At 47.1% G+C, this 19703-nt stretch overlaps 1 protein-coding gene across 1 annotated transcript in view; it reads left to right on the top strand.

Annotated features, from left to right (window-relative positions):
- Positions 1-19703, top strand: part of LOC125941302 (uncharacterized) — a 49438-nt gene that overhangs the window by 26336 nt on the left and 3399 nt on the right. Inside the window, exon 5 of the mRNA XM_049658293.1 lies at positions 8276-8370. Coding sequence (XP_049514250.1) covers positions 8276-8370 — 95 coding nt within the window. The remainder of the gene's footprint in view (positions 1-8275; positions 8371-19703) is intronic.

Below are 19703 nucleotides of genomic sequence, written 5' to 3'. Positions count from 1 at the left end.
ACACTATGCTAGGACCCCTTCCCACCACCTGGCGAGCCTCACTGCTGAAAGGACCTGCTCGACATTTAGCGCTACTGTCAGTGCACACCGTGCATCGTTTACTTCAGGGTACGCACCTGCGGCCAAGCCAGTGCTTCCTCTGTGGTGTTTGAGCCGTCCACAAGTACATATAACGATTCCAGGACTACAGAAGAAGTCAGATGTACCGGCCCCTGCTCTAAAACAACTGAGCTTACTCCTCTTGCATGAAAAGTACAGCAACCACGTGCACATCTATACCGATGGATCGACTACGTCGTCCAGTTCTGGTGGTGCGGTGGTTATACCAACGCGAGGAATAACACTGCGGTTCAAGACATCGCATGTCACGACCTCAACGGTGGCAGAACTAACGGCTCTGCGTCGTGCACTAGAATTCATTGATTCTGAAACACCTACAAAATGGGCTGTGTTTTCAGACTCAAAACCGGCATTACAGTGCATGCAGTCAGTTCTCTGACGCGGCTGTCATGAACAGTTGACATACGAAACCGTGAAACTTCACCATCACGTCCAAGAAAAAGGCCACGAGGTTGTATTTCAATGGGTACCTGGTCATTGTGGAATCAGGGTCAATGATTCCGCAGACAACGCTGCTCGCACATCACACCAAGAAGAGCTCAGCGTTCCAATTCCACTTTCGAGGACAGACGCCGCAAGGTAGCTTCGACACCTGGCACGCAGTCTCTCACTGACCGAGTGGAACTCGCCAAACTTACGATTAACACGACTGCATCAATTAAACCCCTCACTGCAACTCCGACCTCCATTCGGACTTCCTCGACGTGAAGCTTCGCTTCTCTGTTGCCTTTGGTTAGGAGTTGCCTTCACAAAGGCATACTCTACATTAATTGGGGTGACCGACAGTGCAGCATGCGAGGTCTGCGGCACCGACGAAACTATTGACCACCTGCTGTGCCACTGTCCACGGTATGCCCCAGAAAGACAAGAACTTGCTAACGCGCTAAAAAAACTGGACAATCGGACGCTTTCTGTGCAGGTGCTGCTGGAACACCGCCCCCATCGCTCGTCGGCCCATAAAGTGGTGAAGGCACTTTTGTGCTTTTTGAGGACGACGGGCTTGTGTCAACGTACACACGCGTCAGCGAACTAACCGCTCATTTCCCTTCTTTCCTTCCCTCCTCTCTCTCCCTGTCATCTTTGTGTTCCCTCTTCCCATTCCCCCGGTGTAGGGTAGCCAACCGGACGTTATTCTGGTTAACCTCCCTGCGTTCTGCCTTTCTCTTGCTTCCTTCCTTCCTTCAAAGCTTCGCCGTTCCGCTTCTCAATTCGTCCGTCGTCGCCATCTTGTAACAAACGCACATACACAAAAGAAGCGCGGGTCTGCGATAGGTAGTCACACGGGCCCTCCGATGAAAGCGGGCATTGGCTACCGTGCTGAAAGGCGTCTCTCCATTGGTTGCTGCTGTGGCAGGGGCACGATGGCAACCGCAGTTGTCTGCTTCGTAAACCACGCCGGCGTCTTCACTTGACACGCAGAATTCGGATTACTGAGAGCTCCCAGGTTAGTGATGGATCGTCACTCGTTGGCGAATAAACTTTGGACGAAGCACGCCTTCGGAATACGGAAGCGCTCCTACGGCAAGAAAAATACGGCGATTAGCGGGAGAAGCGGAGGAGCACCCGACTGATTGTGCCGCGCTACCTTGCACCGTGGATTACGTGCCGCGCCATATTGCACCGTGCTACTCCAGCAGCGAAACCGACAATCGCCCTGTGCTATCGCCACCGATAACGCAGCGGACGGAAGACGCGCCAACGGAGGCTCCCGCGCTTCGGCGTACGGCCGCGCGAATCAGCCGAGATCGTATCTCGGTAGACATAACTCGCTGCGACTAGGCAAAATGGCGCAAACACAAAGAACGCGGCCCGAAGCACGGCAGCTATTCCGTCCGATGGCGTCCGAGTCGTTGCCTCCGCGCTGTCCGGCGTCGCGTCCGCGCCTCCGCACCAAAAGAGAAAGGGAGAAATCGCGTGACTGCGCGCTGTTCTCTTTCGCGGCCGTCGGTGGGGCGGCGTTTATTCGTATCAACCGACGCGGGTCGAAAATCTATTCGTAACAACCGTTTTCTAGCACGTTGCAAAGTAATGGGGCTCGGCCGGGACCGCAGAAAAATTCGTATCATCCGGAAATTCGTATTAGCCGTGATCGTATCATTGAGATTCCACTTATATGGAGCAGTCATCTGCATACAGCCTGATATGACTGGCCACACATTCCGCAAGCTCATTGATATAAATAAAAATAAAGAAGCGGCCCCGGAACGGAGCATTGTGGCACGACCGATAAGACAGATACATGCGATGATGGCGCGCCGTCAAGAACGGTGCATTGTTTTCGGCATGAAAGATAGGCTTGAAACCATGCCAGTGTGTTAGCCGATATGTTAAGGCGCGATAATTTTAGCAAAAGGAGCGAATGTGTTAGTGTCAAAAGCCTTGCTGAAATCGAGGAAAATACAATCCATTCGGCCACCAGAATTTAACGTCGCGGCGATGTCATGTGTGAATTCTATTAGTCGCGTGTCACAGAAACATCCTTTTCTGAAACCATGCTGTGTAGGACAGAAAAAAGTTGTTAGCCTGAAGGTGGTTTACTAAATTTGTACAAATGATATGGTCAAGGGTTTTACAGGACACACATGTTAAATAGGCCGATAATTACAAGTGCTCGCTTTGTCACCATTCTTGTAAATATGAATGACATTTGCTCGTTTCCAGTAATCAGGTAATGCCCCTCGCAAAAATATTTCCTTAACACAGCTCTGAGAAACGGGCTAATGGAAGCAGCACAGTTTTTGAGAATGAAGTTCGAAACCGGATCTGGACCTGACGCTGAGGTTGCTGTAAGGTTCTTTAAGAGGAATGCAACATCCTGTTCAGAAACATCTAACTCGGCCATTTGCGATAACGCTCCTATATTGTATGTTGCAGTTTGAACAGCTGACGACACTGAAAACACCGTTTGAAAATACCGGTTAAAACAATCAGATTTGCTTGCATTATCGAAAAGGTATTTATTACCATCAATTATATCCGGTATACCACCATGAGTTTTAGTCTTTCTTTTAACGTATTTCCAGACAAGCTTAGGGTTGGTTTTCACTTTATTGCTTAGGTTGCCTAAATATGCACCCTCTGCCAAGCGCAAATCTTTGGCTATCTTCTTTCCAAGTTTTTTCATCTGTATGTACGCTTCAGCGTCTGTGGTCTGGCAATATTCATGGTATAGACGATCTCTTTTCTTTATGAGGGTTCGAATTTCCTTGTTCAGCCAAAGCTTATCATCTCGCTGTTTGGCAGATAGGATTCACGATGGGACGAAAGTTTGTGTTAGCGATAACGGTTTTGTCTTCAGTACATTCCACATAGTGTCCACGTCAGAACACAAACATAATTCTTGAAACTCGGAAAACTGAGCGTCAAGATTCCTTGAAATGGATGCATAGTCCCCTCTTTCATATAAAAACACTTTGCGTGGCGCTGAAGCTTGTTGCTGTGCCACAGCACAACACATTTTAACAACTACAACGTCATGATCACTAATTCCCGGCGCTGTAACAACAGAAGATGCAAGGCTTCGATCATGGCAAAAGAATAATTCTAACACATTCGCTCTATAGTACTGCAGACCCTCGTAGGGGCTGTCACGATCTGATATAGCTGGTGAACATTCGTGATTTCCTTGATAGCTCTATACAGCAAAGACTCACTGTGGACTACAGATTTGAATGAGTTCCATACCACATCTGGCAGGTTAAAATCGCCAGCAATCATTACATAAGTTGTGTCGAGAGATGACAAAATATTGCTTAAGGTAAACAATGGTTGTGGTGTTACATTGCCAGGAGGCCTATAGAACGAACCAACAGCCACAGTGGAGCCATTACTCAGAATTAACTTGCACCACACAGTTTCACACAAGTCGCTATCAGTATCGATGTGGATGCTACTAAGACTGTTATGAATCAGTACGAAAACACCACCGCCATGAGCCGTGCTGTCCTTTCGATATACTGTATAGGTCAATGGAAAAAAATGCATGATCTGCGATAGTGTTATCGAGCCATGATTCAGTGCCGAAAACTATATGTGGTTTAGTCATTTCCAATAACGAGACGAACTCTGTTTTCTTGTTTTTCAAACTGCGACAGTTAACTACAATGGATGTTAGTTCACATTTCCGAGCTTCTTTTTTAGGTGGCACGACATTCCACGATGGTGACTATCTAAGGATAGGCACAACGCTATCGGCGACGCTGTTGTACAAGAAGGTTTGGCCATTCATGGATAGTTTGTTGAAACGAAGCCTAAAGTCGCCGCCCTTATCTTTGGCGTATTTTATCAGTTTTTGCCCATCTAGCCTGATTTTGGGTGAATAGTCTTCGCTTATTCCGAACACGGTTCCCTTTAGGTTTCCGGAGATTTTCGCCACACGTTCCTTGTCCTTAAATGATAGAAACTTCACTCTCACGGGCCTTTTTTTTTTATCGCTGCATAACGGCCTAATCTGTGAGTACGTTCAATAGCTTCAGGGCCAAAATCAAGCTTTAAGTTATTAGAACAGAAGGTAATTAGTTTTTGCTCTGATTGCGCCCACGTTTCATTCTCAGTGTCTGGAAGGCCGTAAAATGTAGGATTATTTCTGCGAGACCTACGTTCGAGATCATCCTGGCTATCCTGTATTTCCCTGCATACGCCCACAAGCATTTCGGTTTGGGCTGTGAGCTGCTCATATTCCTTCTTTCCTTCAATACCTTGCGAAGCGTTATTTTCTACGCGTGTTATTCTCTCGTTTACTTCTGCCAATTGGCGCTCAAGAGCCTGTTGCTCTTTTCGTACTGAGTGGATTTCCTCTGTTTCTTTTTGTTGGAAAGCTTCGTGATTTGCTCGAATAGAGCTTAGTTAACCAAGAATTGCTGACTGAGATTGCTGCATTGACGGTATAGTCATGATGACGTCAAACATCTGGTTTTCTTGTTGGGGTGGCGCTGTTGTACAAGAAGAAGATAGAGGGCGCGGATTTGGCTCTACATCTCCAGTTAACAACAAAAGCGTTTTGAGCATATGAGCGCACGCAGCAGTATTTGTGCACAGAGCAGACATGTAGCAAAACATTATGCACAGTACAGCAATGGGATCTGACGCCGATTTTTTAAAAGGTCTACCTTGTACAGGGAGATAAAAATAACTAACCTGAAGAAATACATGACCTAAGTTTCCGGCAGCCATGGTGGCGCCAGATCCTGAAGTGACTGAACGGTGTGCGTGCTTTTGTAGTCTTTCGCTCCATGCTAAACTATGGTCCTCTAGTTTGGGGAACAAAAAAAAAAGAGAGAGAGAATCATAAGAATCTTTCTTCACTTCAGAAGCGTGCAATGCGCCTAGTTTTGCAAGCTCCTTGCCTAAATTACACAGATGGAATTTTCAATAAATGAGATTGTTAACGAACAATGTATGTGCAAGTTCACGCTACTGCGACCATTTATAAGTGGGACCAAATAAGCAAGATTACCTTCTGAGGTCACTAAGTTGAAAAAAGAATTTCTCTACAAACCACACAGGCAATCCAGAAACATGGAAAGTTGACAAATGCCGCACGACCTACTGTAACCAAATGTTAAGGTACACATTAGCGAGCTGGCCAGAAACGGCCCAGATGCAAAATTGATCTCCCCGAATTAGCTACAAAGCGTGCATGTATTGTTGTGTTGTTGTTGTGTCCATTGTTTCCTCTTTTGTTGAAAAACTGACTTTGTGTCTCTATGTATTAAGTTTTTGACCAAGTGAATTTTTCGTTATACCTTCATATATTTTGTCGAATTCCTTTATGCATATAATTAGGCTCTTGTTTCTACTATTTGTAGTTTTCTGTAGTTTTCTCGAATGTCCTGCATATTGATTTTCTCCGGTACATGCATAGAGTTGATACCACTGAATGTCATGCCCTGGGGCAGGGACGCAGTAAAGCCTGCTCATGCTTTTTGTCCGTGCTCGAAATATCTGACAATTGTGGAATTAAACTAAATTGACGTGAAAATGAAATATCACTTCCCTAAATTCCACAATTAATTATTCGGTATTGTCTAACATTCGTTCCTATTCGAATAAAACGGATAACAACACTTATTGTAGTCCTCAGAGATGATAGGGGCTAGTGATGGCTGTTAAAACATTTATACTGCAAATATAAATTTGTTCCTTTCAGGACTCACTCGGTTCTACTTTCTCCGAATTCTTTAGCGCGTTATGCATCTTCTGTCCTCGGCCGTATACACTGAGTGCTGACATAACCTTACTGACCTTTCATATCAGTTGAGTCAAAGGGCGTTCCAGGACCTCAAAAGCCTATGAAATACTGGTTAACCTCAGCAATCCTAAATAACTTATCTCCTAAAATGTCCAAAAATAGTCCTAAAATGCTTATCTGTCAGGCTACGCTGACAGATAAGCAGACAGCTTCTAACTCAACTAACAGAACAGATCTGGAAGCCGGTGATGATTTAATGCCATACCTTTATAAACGGGCTGCGACAAACAGTCATCCTAGCCTGCTTCATTTAATCAGGTATACTCTACATGTTTGTCATTCTAGCATTTGGGCATACATCTCCGTTATCTTTTTTTTTCCTCAACACTTTTCTATCTACCTTGTATCGCTATCTATACCTGTAACGGATCCAGTCCCATCAATTTCTTTCCTACATTTTTTCCAGCAATACTCTAAACGTCTATTGCTTACCTCGACTGCTGACCGGTTGTCGTTTCCGTCCACTTTAAATCCAAGCGCTTCTGGGAGGTGTACGTTACCTCCGGGTCTCATTGCGTGAGCCCGTGCGCATTCCATTAGGATGTGCTGAGTTGTCTCCTGATTTTTGCTGCAGCATGTACATGTCTCACCTTTTTGCGAATATTTGGTCCGGTATGTTTTCGTCATTCGCACGTCATCTGCGACTAAACTTTACATAATCGTACGTGCAGTACTTAGCGAAACAAACGTGACACTCGGAGCCCATGGCTGCCTGTGCTTCTTGTGCCACCGGTAGACTCTGGTCTGATGCATTGTGGTAGACGATGCAAGCGAGAGCCTTCGTGACTCATTGAGGCTGCATTTGGTCATCCGCGCGCACCGGTGGTGCAAATGGCCCCGACCGCCCTGCGCTCCGAGTATCGCGTTTCTCTCACTGAGCGCCGTCAAAGCCACGCGTGGCCTAAGTTATAACAGCAATTGGCATTTGTACTCCGGCGAAGAAGCGCTAAAACCCGTTCGACATGGGCCCACAACGAGGGCAGTACAATGTTGCACAGCTTCTACGTGGCGTTAGCTTATACGAGGAAACGACTGGCGAATGTGGGCCGATCCCGAAGACAGTGCTGTCGAACACAGCGTCGTGAGGAAACAATGCGATAAACTGTCAAGTGACGCACGCGCCAAGCGAGAGAATTATGCGTGAGTAATAAATGATAAAGAAAAAAAAAAACGCTGACCCTTGCACTCGGCCGCGCAACGCTTGCAACAACGAAGCTGGGCGATCATAGCCCAGCATTTTCCGGAAGTGCGCGCCAACTTTTCATCTTATTACTGATGATGATGATAATTTCTTTCCGCGCGTCTCGGACTTACGGCCGTCACTGTGCGTTGCATAGCACAGCTTGCAACAACGACACCGCGTTCCAGGAGACCCGCTCCGTGAATGCGTCTCTCTCTCTCTCTCTCTCTCTCTCTCTCTCATAGCGCGCAAAGCCTCTTCACCTCACAGAGCACGAGCGTATACGAACGCGCCAGCTGTGGACGAAGACGACGACGCTCGAACGCAATTTCGAATGCACACCGGTCACGCATTTATTTTTATTGGAGAGGTCCGAAACGGGGCGAGACATGAAGCTAGCCACCGGAAAGCGCCTAGAAAGGGGCAAGGAACGCTTCACGTGAAGACTAAATTCCGAGCGTCATAGTCATGTGGTCATCGTAATGACAAAATCAACTATAAAACTCCAAAGAAATGGAGGCACTGCTAACAGGATAGAATCCGAGACATGAAATCTCACGAAATCTTTCCCATGAAATCTCACGCCCCGTATAATCGGGACGCGATTTCTTTGGTTGGTGCATTACTTTTGCAGCGTTCAAATAAATGTACATTACGCGTGATAACTATGGGAACAAAGCCGGAGCGCAGCAATGATGACATATGTACTTATTTTTATTTTTCAGGTTATAAATACGACCTTGGTTTTAGAACTACCGATCATTCTATTCTTTCCCTGCATATCACAAATGAAGTAACTGAACGGACATCACCGTACTGGGTAAGTTGCGGCCTCAATTTGGTTTGTAGCAGATCTCGCTGTCCCACAGTGATAGGAAAAGAGTGGGTACAGGTGCTCATGCGGCGTGTAATAAAGTGGTGCTAGAAAGAATAACAGTTAAGCCGATGTTACTAAATTACCTTCCTACAATATCAAAAAATTGTGCGAGATTTATCCATCGGCGATGATTGAGTAAGCAAATAGCAGAAGGCTTATAGAAAGCTATTCGGCTTTATTAAAATAATGATGTACAGGCTCCCGCATTTTTAACTATATCGCGCGAGCGTCCAACACGCGTCATTTTAGCGCCTTTAAGCGACAATAATCAGCGAGACCGGCAGAAGTACTCTCGAGTGCACCAAGCACTCTCCCGTACAAGAGTCGTCTAATGCGATGTTCCCTTCAGGACGACGTACGACCATATTATAGTGCTCTCGCGCGATATAGCTACAAATGCGGAAGGCTGTACTTTAAGGCGTATATTTGTTGCAGTGAGGACATTTAGGTAGCGTTTGTTGTTTCATTGCATAATTTTACAGAGAGCTGAGCCGCTGACTGGCGCTTTTGTAGCTGTAGTACAGGTGGCTATACGTATAAGCCCAAACTCCATCTGAGCGATTTAGTGCTCGACAGCGACGAGCGCGACGGCTTCGAACGTCGAAACGGGCCATCGCGCGACAAGATCGCTGGTTCTTGTCGCTCGTTCGCTTGGTTCCGGAAACCTAGAGTTCGTCGCTCGTCACCCGAAAACGCTATGAGAGACAAGACATTAGAACGAAGCTAAAGCAGGATGCACTTCAGTAACGTACTACCGGTTGTCTAATGACCCCATGCACGGAACGGGCGAATGGCTGACTTTTGGTACGTGTAAGAGACAGAAATCCTACTGTAAGACCTTCAGGTATATTTTATGTTGGTCTGTGTACAGCAAAAGAAATCGACTTAAGCTATTAGCCCTCACGCCAGTTTCGATGCGTATTTGCTGCTGTCATACCGGCAACACTGGTGAGTCGTCGCTCAAAGCAGTCGCTCCCGAGCGCTCCTTGCGAGTTCTTAACCCCAACATTAGAGCTGTAGATGGTCCAAAAACCTCGTGCGGCAGCACGTTTGACGCGCGTCAAAAACGCGCGGCAACGCGTCATGCCGCGCGCGGCAAAATCGGCAGGAATCGGGGGTGTTACGGCGTGCCGCGCGAAATGGTTCAAAAACGCGAGTTTTTGCCGCTAGCGTGGCCGTACCCTAAGAGAGCCAGAAACTGAACTTGGCAAGAGTTGTGTTTCTTTCTTTTCCCGGGCGTCCAGGCAGATGAATAGAGAGGTATAGCTTGTCCGGTAATCGGGTAAACGCAGGCGGACTGGGCGTTGGAGCGGAGGCGTTAACGTGAGCGGCCGGTATGGTGCAGGGCCGGTGGTGGTGCGGGGTCAAACAGGCAATGAACAACTAATATTGAGCAACTATTGAGCGCCACCGGCCGTTGCAATGAGCAACGGCCGGTGGTGCAGGGTCAAACAGGCAATGAACAGCTAATATTGCAGTTACCAAGTGTATTCTACTTCGCTGCTGGCGTAAATTTTCGGTAGCAACACGATTACGCCACTGCCGAAAATTTACACCAGCAGCGAAGTAGAATACACTTCGTTGCAGCAATATTAGCTGTTTTTGTCTGATCTCTGCGCCACTAGGTGGAAGCACCATACAGGCCGCTCACGTTTACGCCTCCGCCCCAACGCCCAGTCCGCCTGCGTTTACTCGATTACCGGACAAGCCAAACCTCTCTAATATTTCGAAGTGTCTTCGTCCCCCTCCGGCGACACTTTGCAGTCGGGGAGGCAAACTTACTAATGTGTGGGTTACTTAAGAAAAATCCACACACATTATCTAGCGACAGCCGTTTCTCGGCTTGCTCACTCTCCCCTTTCTCATCCCCATGCACTTGTTTAACTACATTTGCGAACTGGGGCGGAAACCTTATTGCCAACTCTCCCACACTCAATTTCTACCAATAAGTTCTTTAACACATGCCTTGTCATTTCTGAGTAGGCGGGACCACCAGCAGTTCACATTGTAACCGCCCTTTTTCCCAGTCCGGTTTTAAAGCGAATATCTTTCTTCGATTTTCGGCCGTTTTCGTGGTTGGTGGTCGATGGTCGGACTTGGCAAGAAAAACAATGTTCGTTTGCTTTTTGTCTTTCTGTCTCTCTCGCTCGCTTGTTCGTTCGTTCGTCGGGGCTGTTCGCTTACATTGAAAATCGTCGTCGATGGCTTATGCACGATTTTTGTGACACACAGCCCAGGGGGGAGGCGGGAGGGCTGACCACTACCGACCCTGTCAGTGTCAGGAGCCGCCACTCTGGACGTGCGACAAATTTGATCAAATTGTTTTAGTCATACCGTGTCGCGATTAACAAAAATAAAGGTGCACTATTGTTGCCTGACTAACACGGCTACCCATGCGGATAGAGGTACTATGAACGGTTAGGGCTTATACAACAGAACTAAAAGCACGACAAAAACGAAACCACCCTATGTTTTGACAGTGCAACATAACACAAGAAACAAGAATGTGCAAACGAGCAGTTCCAGAATTAAAGAAGGACATGTTGTTTATTTATTTTCACCTAGTAGGAAAAAAAATGCAAAAGTCTGGACATTGGCCGACCCAACTGGGTGAAATCAAGACACGGCACACTTACTCAGAAGTCTTCACTGTCTCGCTGAATTCTGGACGGTTGGCAACAGTAGACAGGTGATATTCTTAACACTTCAGAGCTCGTCACGAATCATCGTGCGCCTATCGGTTAGATTTAGATCGCGTTATCTATTGTGGTACTCGATATATTGGCAACGAACTTCTCGCCAGCTTCTCGCAGCATTAAATTTTTGTAAGAATGAAAGTATGATGTGACACTGAGTGAATCCTTAGAGCTAATAAGCTATGGGCCGAATTCGAAAAGCTCTTTTAATGCTTAAGCATTCTTTGGCGAGTATCCCAGCGTTGTCACGCGGAAAAGTGTAATGCCTTGTATCTTCAAGAAAAATGCGTAATTTCCAATGTTAAGATATTTCATCGTTATAATAGTGTAAATGTAGATGATTGGTACCTTTATAAGCGATAAGGAACAATTTAAACAAAAAAATACCCATGGGGATACATGGGGCTCCATAGAAAATGCATGGGGAAGCTCATAGTAGGGGTTGACCAATCGAAATTTGGGGGTCGGCCAACTTGAAAGTTTCCTCTTGGTTCAACTTAAATTTGGGCGTGGGCCTACTTGAAGTTTAGCGGTGGGCCAACTTAAATTTGAGGGTGGGCCAAGTTAAATTTGGGAGTATTCTTCCGCGTACTTAGACAACTCCGCTGGAGTTTCTGCATACTTTTTCCGTAAGAGCGCTTAATGGCAAGCGCCTGCCACGAGTTTCCTGATTTTCAGTCGTTCTGTGACAGCTGCCGTCACAAGTCGAACGACGACTTTATAGTTATTAATCTTAACATTAGAAGTTTACGGAAATACTGGGAAGAACTTAAAATGCTTGTCATTTCAACACTTAGTTTTGTGGATATGTTTGTTGTTACAGAAATTAATGTCGCAGAAACAGACTTGGATAGGTTTGTTCTACACGGTTATCAATCGCGCTTTGTGACACGATCACTTCGGCGAGGAGGAGGGATTGCTATATTTGTCAAAAACGTGTATGACGTGTCGCACATTTATGTATCTTTCACTTTTGCGGAATGTCTTGGTATCAGAGTGGCTCGGGGGCGGATTCCTGTTATCGGTATTCGCATTTCATCGTCCTCCATCAAATAGCGTCAGTCGCTTTTAATAGAATTGGAAGCATTCTTGCAACGATTCAACCCGGTGGATGACGTGTGCCTAGTTGGAGACTTTAACATAAACGCTCTTTGCCACACAAAGGGCGTGGTAGCGGGCTACTTATCACTTTTAGCCTCCCACGGGATTGAAAATACTATAAACATTTCAACCAGAGAAGAGCTGGTAAATGGACATGTAGTCAGTTAATGCATTGATCATATTGCGGTTCGCACTTCGAACCATTCTTTAGACTCAGGTGTCATAACTAAACGTTTGGCAGATCATTATTTTGTGGCTTGCCGCTTTGCGTCGTCAGTCCCAATGGCAACACGTGCACGCGCAGATGACTCGTCTAACAACGTTGTTAATATTTCTATAATAGACCAGCGCAAGCTGGATGACCTAATTAGAGCGTTTGATTGGTCTGCGTTAATGAAGTCAAAGGCTGCATATGTCTATGATTGCTTCTGTGAACAAATACAAAAATTCGGAAACTTGGCAAAAAGAGCAGTAACGAGGTAAAGCCGAAAGAATCATAACTGGTTAAATGCTAACATAATTAGTGCTATAGCGGAGAGAGATGTGTTATGGAAACGCTCCCCTCAAAATAAAACACTTCGTGCAGAGTACACAGCAGCTAGAAACAAGGTAGTTGCCCTTATTAGATCATCAAAACGACAGTATTTTTTACAACAATTCAATTTATGCTTCAGAAACCCGGCAAAGACATGGTCTTTAATAAACCACCTTCGAGGTAAAGACAGGAGCTCTGCTACTGATACCTTTTCGAATGACCCCGCAACAACCGCTAATAAATTTAACCGTCACTTTGCTCGTTCGTCGGATGGAGCAGCTTACGGGCATGCGTTGGACTGCATGCTCCAAAAAGCTGTATCTGCTTCCGCCTTCCTGCCGAAGCTATCGGAACATGATCTACGTAGGATAATTTTCAGTTTCAGACAGAATAAACCACCCGGTTTTGATGGCCTTTCAGCGTGCATGCTCCAAAGAAACGTTGAGGTACTGTCAGGCATTCTTCTTTTTATGCTGAACGGGTTTTTGGACGATACTTCTATCCCTGAAAAATTAAAAACTGCTTTAGTCAAGCCGCTTTACAAAGGAAGAAAAAAGGACGTAATTGAAAACTATAGGCCTATATCTATTTTGCCTATACTGTCCCAAGTGTTAGAAAAGTTTCTCTTGGAAGGAATGCTCTCCTTCATGGACAATTTCTCGATTTTGTCCTGTCATCAGTTTGGATTTGTAGCTGGTAATGGTACTACATTAATTTTAGAATCCTTTTCTGATGAAATTATTCCGCGTTCGACCAAAATTTGTTTAGCATTGCGTTATTCCTGGATATTAGTACAGCCTTTGAGACAGGTAATCACGACATTCTGTTGAAGAGAGAGAGAGAGAAACGTTTATTATTGAAACAGTGTCCCGAGCGAGGCCCGGTATCACCCTGAGGTGGGAAGGTTCCTTAGTCCAGGAACCCTCTGGCTTTGGCTGCCCTCTTGGCCCTGGCGACGAGTTGTCGTTGGTCTTCCAGGTCCCCGAGGGTGAGCTTGGCCTCCCACGTTTCAAACAGGTGGTCTTCGTTTGCTTGTGGTGCTCTGTTAGCGTCCATTTCCGGCTGCATTTCGCTGTCTTCATGCCACGGGCATTCCAAGAGCAAGTGTGCCAGGGTGTCGGGGACGTTGCATAGTGGGCAGAGGTAGCTGTGGGATGTCGGGTAGAGGCGGTGCATTATAGTGCCGTGTGTGTAGGTATTACTTTGTAGGCGTCTGAGGACCACGCTTTCTTCTTTGTCGAGGTTTGGGTGCGGTGGAGGGTACACGCGGCGCTCGAGCCTGTAGTGTTGCAATATCGCCGAATAGTTGTTGGGTACGGCTTCCACCTCTTCTGCCGCGGGTCGGAGGGCGTGTGGGGCGAGGGGAGCCCGGCTGACGTGCTCGCGGGCAGCGGTGTGGGCCGCTTCGTTCCCCTCTAGCCCCTCGTGTCCGGGTACCCACGTTACGCAGGTGTACGGGAGCGGAGTGCTACGTCGTTGCAGTACCTTGAGTGCATCAGCCGAGATGCGGCCCCTCGAGAAATTTCTACAGGCGGCCTGAGAGTCGGTGAAAATGACTGCTGCGTCTGTGCATGTGGTGGTGGCGAGAGCGATTGCCGCTTCTTCCGCCGTTTCCGGGTTGCGAGCCTTGACGGTTGCCGATGCTAACTCGCGGCCTCGGGAGTCTACGACGCTGAGAGCGTATGCGTTTCGATGCGGATACTTGGCCGCGTCGGTGTAGCGGGCGTCTGGGTCTTGCTTGAATCTTCGTTTGATGGCGTTGGCTCTAACTTGCCTTCTACTCTTGTGGTATATGGGATGCATGTTGCGCGGGATGGGTGCAATGCAGAGGGACTCTCGAACGTCCGATGGAATTCGTTCTTTCTTGTCCGTGTCTGCGACGTACGTCTCACTGTAGTTCAGGTGTCGGAGTACTGATCTCCCGGTGGGTGTAAGCTTGAGTCGTTCCAGTTGGCTGTTCTTGTGCGCTTCAGCGAGCTCTTGCCACGTGTTGTGGACGCCCATCTTAAGGAGACGTGTAGTAGAAGCCATGGGGGGGAGTCCCAGGGCGACTTTGATTGCCTTCCTTATCATGATGTTGATCTTTTCGATCTCTGCGTTCTTTAAAGCCAGGTACGGCATACCGTATGTGATGCGGCTGGTGAGCAGTGCTTGTATTATTCTGAGCGTGTCTTGCTCCTTGAGGCCGCTTCTTTGGCTTGAGATCCTCTTGACGAGGTGCGTGAGCTGCGAAAGGGTGCGTTGTAGTCTTGGTAGGCTGGCCGCTCCGGATCCGTCCTTATGAATAAGGAGTCCCAGTATTCGTAGCGCATCGACTTTCGGGATTGGCGTCCCATTGAGGGTGACGCAGGGGTCGGGCTCTTCGTAGCTGGGTGGCCTGCCTCTCGTTCTTGCTTTCAGGACGAGATGCTCAGATTTCTCGGGGGCGCAGCGGAGGCCACAGTTTTGGAGATAGCTTTCGATGGTGTTTACGGCTTCTTGTAGGGCGGTTTCTTGCCTTCCAATGTTCGCAGCTCTGGTCCAGAGCGTGATGTCATCAGCGTACATCGCGTGATGCAGATCTGGTATGGTCTCGAGGAGTTTGGGTAACTTGATCATAGCCACGTTGAAGAGTAGCGGTGAGATGACCGACCCTTGCGGGGTGCCTCTGTTTGGAAGTTGGAAGCTTTCGCTGCGGATGTTACAGATCCCGACGGTTGCCGTGCGGTCTGTCAGAAAGTTTCGGACGTACGCGTAGGTCCTAGTGCCGCAGCCGGTGCCTTCGAGGTTGTGGAGGATCGCGTCGTGACCGACGTTATCAAAGGCTCCCTTGACGTCTACTGCCAGTATGCAGTACTTGCTTCGATTGTTAAGGTGATCGAGGAGGCCTTCTTTCAGTTGTAAGAGTACGTCCTGCGTTGAAAGGTGCTGCCTGAAGCCGAACATGGTGTCTGGTAGGTGACCGTTATCTTCGAGGTACTGGGTAATGCGGTCGTGCACCATATGTTCGAAGAGCTTTCCCACGCACGAGGTGAGGGAGATCGGGCGTAGGTTCTCCAAGCTGAGAGGCTTGTTGGGCTTGGGTATCATAGTGATCTCCGAGTGCTTCCATACTGCAGGCAGTTCTCCTTTCTCCCAGCACTCGTTGTAGTACCGGAGGAGAGCCGCAGTGGCCTGCTGCGGTAGGTTGCGTAAATGCTTGTTTGCAATCCGGTCTTTGCCGGGGCTGGTATTTCTAGTCAGCTTGGCTAGGGCTACGTGGAGTTCTGCCTGCGTGAAGGGTCGGTCGAGTTCTAGATTCGGTTTTCCAGCGTATACGTTGCTGCTAGTTGACGCGCGAGAAAGTGCATCTCCGCAGAGCTTCTTTTGTACTTCTCGGAGGAGGTGTTCCTCTGACCCGTCGTGGTTGTGGATAAGTCTGTGGAGATGTTGCTTCTGTTCCGCTTTGGTAGGTTCCGTGGCTAGGAGTGCGCGTAGGAGGTGCCATGTCCTTTTGGTGCTCAGAGTCCCTTGTAGCTTGTCACAGAAAGCGTGCCAGTTCTGCCTGGCGATTTGGTCCGCATATTCCTGAGCCTGCTTGGTAAGGAGAGCGACGCGTGTCTTTAGCTTTCTGTTGAGCTTTTGTTGCTTCCATCTCTTGAGGAGGGCACTTCTGGCTTCCCAGAGGTGGAGAAGGTGCGCGTCAACCGCGGGCGTATCGGCATCAAGTTGTATGACCTTGGTGTGGCGTTCTGCTATATCTAGCACATTTTTGAGCCACTCGTCAATGTCGGTTATAGTTGCTCCGGAATCTAGGTTGTCCCTAAAGGATTTCCATTCAGTTAGTCGTGCAATTCCGGTCTTGGTCTGTCTACGGGTGTGTGCTACATCTAATTGGAGGATATGGTGATCGCTCCCTAGGGTTTCCGGAAGCCGACTCCACTCTGCCCAGGGGACGTCCGCCGTAAAAGTAAGATCGGGGTTTGTGTCCCTGGAGACGCTGTTTCCAATTCTCGTAGTCTGGAGAGGATCATTCCAGAGGGTGAGTCTGTGTTGTTGGGCGGCATCGTGCACTCTAGCACCCTTCCTCGTGGTGGTATGATAGCCCCATGCCGTGTGCGAGGCGTTGAAGTCCCCCACTATTACGACTTGGTGGCCATTCGTGGCCATTCGTGGACATTCTGTTGAAGAAATTAAGTTTATTGGGGTTCCGGGGGCCTTTTTATGGCATCCTTAAAAGTTATCTCTCGAATCGCTCGCAAACAGTGGTATTATGCAATTACTCTAGCTCTATCTTGCCTATCAAAGCCGGTGTCCCTCAAGAGTCTATTATATCTCCGCTACTTTTTAAGATTTTTATGAATGACCTTGCGGCCACTGTTTCAAAATGCGCAATTTTTCAATACGCCGATGACACCGTAGTGCTGGCAAAGCATTTATGCTATAAATCGCCGATCAAAACGCTACAAAATGATGCCTATAACGTAATTGATTGGTTTTCTAAAAATTGTCTTGTAATCAATAACTCAAAAACGAAGCTGATTTGTTTCAGAAATCCCTTGAAGATGACGTGGATAGATGAACATATTTATTTGCACAGTAATGTTTGTTCGCCATGTAGTTGTACTCCAGTGAATTATGTGCAGTCAATAAAGTACATGGGTGTATTCTTTAACTCAAGCCTGTCGTGGGAAACCCATTTAGCGTATGTATGTAGTAAACTCTGAAGTGTTGTCTGGGTGCTTTATCACTGTAAAAGTATAATTCCCTTTTCTGTCAAAAAAAAAAAACAAACAATTGTGCACGCTCTTGCGTATGGAAGATTAAGGTACGGCATCACAATTTTCGCCTTCTGTTCTGCGCGTTGGGAGAGCCGGGTGGACGCTCTATTAAAAAACATGCTCCAAAGTGTAGCGTATAACTCGCCTTTACTTTAATCGGAAAATATATTTACCGCCGTAAGTCTTCCTTCTTTCCGCTCGTTGTTTGCTCAAACAGTGGTGCTACGTCATTTTTGGGACTCTAATTTCAAAGTTGAGCATAATCCTGCACGCATGCACCGTTAAGGTTTGCGTTTTACTGTGCCTCGTTCCTCAACCAGATATGCTGAGGCACGACGATGTGTGTACGTTCCTAACCTATTTAACAATTTGTCGGAGGATATTTTCTCGGTAACTTCGAAAAGATTACTGAAAAACATGATCCGTACTCTTTAGGTTAAATCTGTTACATACGCACACTAGATGTACCTTCTTGCCTCATGTATAACGTTTATGTGGCAATTGTTTTAAAGAGTTGAATCTTGCACTTTGTGTGTCTGTTCGTTAGTCTTTTGGTTTTTGTTATGGGTAAAGCTTGAACTCTTTTTCTGTTGTAATAAATTTGCGCTTCCAAATGTAATGTCGCGCGCACTTTACGTAACAGCGTTTCTTTGATATCTGAATGTTCCCCTATTTTTGTATTGCCTTGCCAAATCTGCAGGGCCATGTTCCACAAGCCCTTGTTGGCTTAGACAGGCCTGATGATAACTCTGTATACCTGTTGTGGCAATAAATATTATTATTATTATTATTATTATTATTATTATTATTATTATTATTATTATTATTATTATTATTATTATTATTATTATTGGTCATAATGTTCAAAGCGAACCTTCCGCCGGCGGTTTTCTTGAAGTAGCAAAAGCCGATATCAAAGGCTATGGTATTGTAAATGCATAGGCACTACGCCTGAGGTAGTTCGTTTGATACCGAACTGCTTTTTAATGGTGGAAAGAAACAAAGACGCAAAATTGATGAGATTTCCGAGCACATAAAATACACAATATGGGTTCTCGTATCCAAGCTGCGCCATAATAATCCAACTTGTAATTAATGAATTGCCCTCTAATTACACTGTCAAACAGTAATGGCTTGGAACACGTCCTGACATCACCCTAAAATGGTCCTCCAATTATGTACTTGGTATGTTCTCAATATCTACTCGGGACGGACAAGTAGACCCGATCGCGAGTGTTTTAGGATTTGTGCAGGACATCCTTAGGTTGTACGGATTCCCTGATGCCGACATGCCAGAGACTTACTGAGGATGTCTTTGGGTTGTTTGGGGCCCCTGACAACGACGCGGGCGGTCGAAAGGTTTCGTTTTCGCTCGACACCGGCGCCGCCCGCGCTTTCGCGTTTCAGTAGTTTCGCTGCGAGTGCGCTATCCAGTAGTGTGGTGCTCAGTTTGCTGGCTGGCTAACATCGCAAAAACCGCAAGTAGCAGCAGAAAATGCCACGTCCATGTGTCTTCGGCGGATGCCCGAACGGTTCATGCCACTTGACCAAAAGCTGCTGCCGTGGCCAATCCGCCTCGTTCTTGGCTCTGTTTCGTTACGTCAGCACGTTTGTATTTCGTGCAAGAAATCTTAGCGTCATCTCTCGGGCGCCGTGTCACTGACCGACGGCAGTAAAGGGCGGTGATGGCGTTCGCAGTGTCACCACTCCCCTGCTCGTGAGCAGGTCATTTAAATTTCGGTATAGTTGTCTGGACCCTTCAGACGCGATTTTAACGCGATAGTATTGAGGGCCCCGTGTCGCAGACAATCCGGCGTCGGCGCCGGCGTTGGCGTGTATGTCGGCGTCCGTGGCGGAGAAAATCATCCCCAACCAAACCGACCGCGCAACCCCTCCGCGTAGTGTAACGTTTTGGCTGGCAAAAATTGAATTTCTCAAGTGAAATTCGTCAGAAAAATGGTAAAGTACGACTTAACCACAACCTACATACATGGTGGCGTCGGATTGTAATTTGAATGTACGAGAGACCATAATTCTGTTACGAGGAAACTGAAACACAAACCCATTTTCCAGCATTTCAACCATACCAAAATCGGCGCGCTCGGGTAGCTTACTTGCGAAAATGCTATCCAGATGGCGCTCGCATACTCGGCAGGTTAGGGTGCCTCGATGCCAGCGCCGCCGTTCAGGTTTGGTGCCAACCTT

Source organism: Dermacentor silvarum, chromosome 11, assembly GCF_013339745.2.
Source record: "Dermacentor silvarum isolate Dsil-2018 chromosome 11, BIME_Dsil_1.4, whole genome shotgun sequence".
Taxonomy (NCBI): domain Eukaryota; kingdom Metazoa; phylum Arthropoda; class Arachnida; order Ixodida; family Ixodidae; genus Dermacentor; species Dermacentor silvarum.
This window is presented reverse-complemented; position numbering and strand designations above follow the sequence as displayed.